The following is a 6596-nucleotide window of genomic DNA, read 5'->3' on the forward strand; positions in this document are numbered from 1 at the left end:
TAGATAGATAGATAGATAGACGGACAGACAGACAGACAGACAGACAGACAGACAGATAGATAGATAGATAGATAGATAGATAGATAGATAGATATATAGATAGATGTAGGTTTAGATAGAGAGATAGACATAGACAGATAGACAGACAGACAGATAGACGGACAGACAGACAGATAGATATATAGATGTAGGTTTAGACAGAGAGATAGATAGATAAATAGATAGATAGACAGACAGATAGATATATAGATAGATGTAGGTTTAGATAGATAGAGAGATAGATAGATAGACAGACAGACATTTTACACTTTCCCTTTAACTTAAACTTATACATATGTATAACTTGTCAGACAGAGAGAGAGAGAGAGAGAGAGAGAGAGAGAGAGAGAGAGAGAGAGAGAGAGAGCGCGAGAGAGAGAGAGACTCCGCCCGATGAGTGGATGTCCACCAATAACATTTCACGTTTTACAATGACGTCAGCGCCGCGGCTGGTTTTCCCGGTTTCCGGTCCTTCGCTCTTCCTTTTCCGTTTGTTGGAGGCCTGTGTGGTGGAGCGCTAGGTGAGAGAGCGCTCTGAAAATAATCCAAAATAACGAGTAAAACTGATAAAATTGAGTTTATTACTGTCTAAAGAGACACTGCACTCATTTACCGAGAACTGTTCGAGCAGAGAAGCGCTGAAATGAGCGGAAAACGTTGTTGAAGACCGTTTCTCATGCGGAGAATGTTAGCGTTAGCTTTAGCTTCTCTCGAACACGTGTGTGTTAAGGTTTCTGTACAGTATCAATACGGAATATAATAGCAGTTTGTGGTGTGTGTGTATGTGTATTTCTTCCTTTGGGGCCGAAAATGTCTTTAAAGTGATGTAAACTCGGAAGCTGATGTTCGGCTGCTTGTTTTTTGAATTTGTCGTTCCACCTTAAAGGTCCCAGCAGTTGAATGCTGGTGCTTAGTGGGACGGACTGGAACTGCTAACGTTACACCACTTAAGGTGGAATGGAAAAAAATCGAATGAAATGCCAATTTTGCTTCATGTAAAACGTTAACTTTTCAGTATGTGCGGGCCAGTGGCAGGACTAGGTTACAATATATTGTTCTCAAAGGATTGGCTAGATTTCCTTACTAAAAATTCTAATTCCTAATTCCTAAAAGGTTTGAAAAAGAAGTAAATGAGTTATTTTGTAAGTCATTTGTGGGTTAATTCTTTTCATTCTTACCCTTATATGTATTTATTCTCCTATTTATTCTTATGTCACTTCACATTTATTAACTTGTGTACTGGTCCTATAATTTTATTTAGAGTTAAAAATGCTGTATTGAGTGGTTGCAGTATAATTGAGCATTTTTCATTCCTTATCCTGTTGTTTTTGTGCTGTGTATTGTTTCTTGCTCTTATGCCTGGTTACAGTGCAGGTAGATTACATGATGAGCTGGAAACTTGTTGATGTGTTGATTGTAGTGACTAACACCGTTACTATACACTGTGTAGGACCTGTGCTTTGACAGGCGGCAGTTTGTAATTGACACTTTTCTAAATGTAAATTTTTCACCTGATGTGTTCTTAGAATGCGTTACGTTGCTGCTTACCTGCTCGCTGCCCTCGGGGGCAAGGACAACCCCAGTGCCACTGACATCAAGAAGATCCTGGAGAGCGTTGGCATTGAGGCTGATGAGACTCGCATGAACAAGGTAAGACTTTTCTGCAGCTGTTGGAAATCTCCAGTAACTAAGAACAGAATGTAGAAGATTAGTAAAAGCCTGGTTTGAATATTTTGCATCATTTCTTTTTTTTTTTTGTTTTAAACCAGGTCGTGTCAGAACTCAGTGGCAAGAAAGTTGAGGATGTGATTGCCCAAGGTGAGTGCTGTGTAGAAGCCACCATTAAAACTAGTTTATCAGATTGTAGAAGACAAGTGTCTCTTTTGCTGTTTAGACTATATATTGTCAGTATGCAACTTTCCACCCCCTGCAACCTCTTTAAGCCAGGGTCCCCCCAGCATGTTTTAATGGGAGATCTCATTTTCAATGTACGATGCAAGATGGCTGTTTCTGACTTTCCAACCCTAAGGATTTTCACTCTCATACCTACATAATTTGTTTCATAGTTGTATATAGTAAGATTGTTCACAGAAATTACTGGATAATACTTTGTTTAGCTTAATGTAGGGGTGCTCTGTGGTGGACCTGGAGAGCTACCACCCTAGAGAGTTCAGATATAACACATCTTGCTCTAAGGCCTTATTCAGACTGCCAGTCCAAATCTGTTTTTTTTTTTGTGTGTTTTAAAGGTATATCCAGATTGATTTGTTTGGAATGCGAAAAACACAATCTGACTTTTGCATATCTGTTCCAAACCATGTTTAGAGCTGGTTTAAAATGTGATTCCAGTCAGATTTTTACAGATTTTAAAGTGTCTTTTGTGATGCTCCCAACGTCACAGTCACTGGCTTGATTTGAGGAAAAATAAATCTGATTTGCCTGCAGTCTGAACAGAGCCTAACAGTCAGATGCTCCTGAAATCCTTCATTACCCTGATCAGGTGTGTTAAATGAGGGTTGGAGCAGAGCTTTGCAGGGTGGAAGATCTCCAGGACCAGGATTGGGCACTCTTGGCTTAATAACTTGGTCTAGGGTTCAAGGAGTTAAATTGGATCTTTTAAATCAGGGCTGCCCAGTCCTGGTGATCTTCCACCCTGCAGAGCTTTTGCTCATATCTGGATCTGAATTCTCCAAGGTGGTAGATCTCAAAGATGGGGCATGCCATCTGTACATGCTTTGTTTTCAAACCTTATGGTAGTCTTACCCATTCAGCATTGTAGGCTATAAAAAAAAAAACAAATCTTGGACAAAAAAGCATGCTTTGTTCAGTAGGGCTAATACTAACTTGTCAGTGGGCACTAGGAAGGCTTTAAATGATTTAGCTGGACTGGCGAAGTCCATCATGCATGGCATGTGGTTAACTACAGAAAGAAAAAGTTAACTAATGTGACACAATTATAATTTAGGACCAAATGCTTTCCATTTGTGTCCAATAAGATACAAGACATCCTCTGTTAGAGGTCTGCATAGGGCTGTTTTCAGTCCCGCTCCTGCAAGATTTCGGTAGCTTTACAACTCTTTACATTAATTACAATTGTTTTACAGTTATCATTTTATATATAATTAAATGTAGTGATTGTTCTGCTTTATTTAGGCTATTCATTAATTTGCAGGAATTTCTCTTCATGCGTGCTTTGTCCCACTCCCACCTGCAGTGGGCTGGTTATCCACTCGCTTCCGCCCACAGTACTGAAAATTAGTCCTGCGCCACAAGATACTGTGGTGCAGGGCTGCACAACTCTAGTCCTGGAGGGCCGGTGTCCCACACAGCTTAGAGGTTACTCAAGCTGGCAATTAACAGAAGTGCAATCAGGTGTGTTTGAGGAGGTAAATCACCAAACTGTGCTGAACACCGGCCCTCCTGGACTGGAGTTGTGCACCCCTGCTGTATAGGAATACCACAGTAGTGCAGACCTTTGCCCCCATTCTGTTGCAGCATGCTCGTTTACCCTTGTTGCAGTCATTTTATCCTAACGTAAACTGAGCAGGTCTTTGGGCATGCTATCAGCATTAGAAAAATGGAACAAAATTGTGGAGCTTTCATCAGTACGACTACCTTAAATATTTAGAGATCATGCCCATATTTGGACTTGTTTCTTTAATGTTATGTTGATGGCTATATTGTTTTCTAATGTTGATGTGTTCTCTCTCTGCCAGGCTATGGTAAACTGGCCAGCATGCCTGCTGGTGGCGCTGTGGCTGTAGCCACCTCTGCTGCACCCGCCGCTGGAGGAGCTGCTGCACCTGCTGCAGGTTTGTGACTTCTTATTACGGACCTCGATTTCAGAGTTTGTAGGTAGTGATGCTCATACTGCATCATTCAGACCATTTCAGGAAACAATCACTTGCTCTGATCTAATTTTCAAAATCTGGGTTTCGCAAACCCCGTAAACCCAAAATAAAGAAATTCAGTGTGAACTTTGAGCAGCTTAGTTGAAGGCAAAATGTGAGGGCATTATTTACTTGCGTATAGAGAAGTGCTTTATAAGTTTACTGAAGATATAAAATTAATCTTCTGAACTTGAAATATTTATTCATATCATTGAACTGTTGCAAATTCCCATTAAAAAGCAAAACTTCAGAAGGGATACAGCCAAAAAAGTAATATCTGTAATACCAAAAAAGTCAAACAATTAAAGCCTCTCATACACAAACTGTCCCTGATGGTATTAATGTGAAAATTTACATCTGTAATTTCCTGTTACTTTGAGTGCTTTGTCAATTATGCATAAGAATAAGACTAATGTCAGCTGTAGTATCATATGTAGACATAGGTGAGCGTAATCCTGATTGGAGCAAGCTGAGTTGCATGATGCAGCCTGAACCTCTACATTCACCAAAATCAAAACATCCAATATTGTCTTGCTGTTTTTTTTCATAACTACACTCTTAAATGGTTCGTAGTGGTTCTTTAGAAAAGACAGTGGTTCTACATAGAACCATGAACACAGAACCATTTGCATGATTAGTTCTTTGCATCATGAAAGTATTTCAGAATGATGGAAAATGTTCATGAATGAAATTAAAATGGTTCTGTATAGCACCCAAAAGGGTTTTTCCATTGTTACAAGCTTGACATTGTAACAGTAGAAGAATCCTTTCGGGTGCTATATGGAACCATTTATAGCACATTCTCCATCAATCTGAAGAACCATTTCACCATGCAAAGAACCTTTTAATCATGCAAATTGTTTTTATTCTATATAGAACCAATCTCTTTACTAAAGAACCCAGGAAGAGTGTAGATGTAGCACCAGTATTTTTTCTGATTGTGCAGCCAAATGCAGCAGTGTTCATTCTACAACTGTCCCTGCTGCTGACTGCTCAGCCACTAGATGGTGCTAAATCCTTTTCCTTTCACCCTCTATACTTGGACTGTGCTTATGATGGGTTTCATGTTACTTTACCAAAGTATGCAGGGGCAGTTATTCTGTTTGAAGAACACAAAAGAGCTTTGTGAATGAATCAGCTGTGCTACACTTGCATAGGATTTAGAACAAGGAGGAACAGTGTTTAAATGGGTTGGAACTGTTGCAGTCTTAACCTGTTTAGATTGAATTGGCTGGTATGTGAAGGTGTTGCCTACCACTTTTTTGTTTTGTTCCGCAGCGGCTGAGGAGAAGAAGGAGGAGAAGAAAGAGGAGTCCGAGGAATCCGATGACGACATGGGATTCGGGCTGTTCGACTAAACAGTCTCATTGGGACCAGAATAAAGAATTTGTTAAAAAAATTCTTGGTTGTTTGTCTGGGATTTGTTGTGAATCTGGGTGTCATCTGTTCACATTATGCACCATTCTTTAATGATTTTACAGGTTCAAATATATCGTCAGCACAACTGCACCAGACTTTTTTTTTATTTATTTGTAGTTACTTTTTAGACTTGTTCATAAACTGCACAGCAGATCTCAGTGGACGGTCATTTTCTGCCCCTTTAGTAGCAACAGCAGTTCTGTAGCACTCAGCATTTGAGATGTAAAGTCTTTCAGAGTGTTTTGGTGTGAAATGGTTGATTGTAGAGACTCAGCTTTCTTTACAGTGGTGGTGATAGGAACCAGGGGTTGCCATGACTATAACACAGCCATTTTATTTTCTATCCAAAACCACCAGTGAACCTAGACATCATCTGAGCTTATATGGAATGTTGATGGTAAAATAGTGATGAATCTGAAAAGGCCATTTGGCATAAGGATGCACTGCATGTATATCTGCTATGAAAGAATTTTAAAAATCCATGTTTAAGACTAGGAGCCATCTCAAAACTTTTGTAAACAATGTGTCGGGCATCAGGCAGTGTATGCATGACCATTTCATGTAATAACTTTGAGAGGGAGCTTTTAGAGGTGGTTCCTAGCACCACCACTGAACATTTCTGACTATCTAGAATGGAGTATTTCACACCAAACTGCTCTGAATAAGTGTTTACATCTTAAACATTTAATTATCCAGAAATGTTAATCTAACAACCTAGTCAAGGTGCATTTCAGGATTGAAGTGGAAAAATTGAGGCTATCTCTAATGCAGCATTTTACATCTTAACTCTGGCTTTATTCAGTTTGGCCATATCTCCTTAATCTGTTACTTTTGATGAAGTTGTGTCTATAGCTGTTTAAGTATTAAGGATGTGTAAACCAAAAGATTTGAACATCATAGCCAGATAATAAGTGTGGCCAAGCTGAACCACAATTCTTGTCAATTCATGTTAATAGTAAGTATGCCATTCTTATTTCTGGATACAAGAAAAAAACGAAATAGAAATGATGTTTGAGATGCCGCCTGTCAGTTACAATGTTTTATAGTGGAAGTCCGGTTGCTGTTTTGGGTTCAGTACTGGCTGCCCTGGACCCCACTGATTGGCCACTGGTCAGCTGCTGCCTCCTCGTGTCCATAACCAATAAGACCCTGCGCAAATTCTCTTCTACACTGCATATGGAAGATGGTCAGATATTACAATTACACATTTAGACCAGAATTCGACTGCCTTTACATGCACTCAATAAT

General features: G+C 39.6%; 1 protein-coding gene across 1 annotated transcript; it reads left to right on the top strand.

Annotated features, from left to right (window-relative positions):
• The first annotated feature begins 488 nt into the window (after window positions 1-488).
• rplp2l (ribosomal protein, large P2, like) lies at window positions 489-5329 on the top strand. The gene is made up of 5 exons (XM_036587114.1): window positions 489-560; window positions 1566-1689; window positions 1809-1857; window positions 3756-3851; window positions 5208-5329. Exons 2-5 carry the CDS (start codon window positions 1567-1569, stop codon window positions 5285-5287), a joined length of 348 nt encoding a protein of 115 aa, XP_036443007.1. The 5' UTR covers window positions 489-560; window position 1566; the 3' UTR covers window positions 5288-5329.
• The last annotated feature ends 1267 nt before the right edge of the window (window positions 5330-6596 follow it).

The sequence above is a fragment of the Colossoma macropomum genome, unplaced genomic scaffold (assembly GCF_904425465.1).
Source record: "Colossoma macropomum unplaced genomic scaffold, Colossoma_macropomum, whole genome shotgun sequence".
Taxonomy (NCBI): Eukaryota; Metazoa; Chordata; class Actinopteri; order Characiformes; family Serrasalmidae; genus Colossoma; species Colossoma macropomum.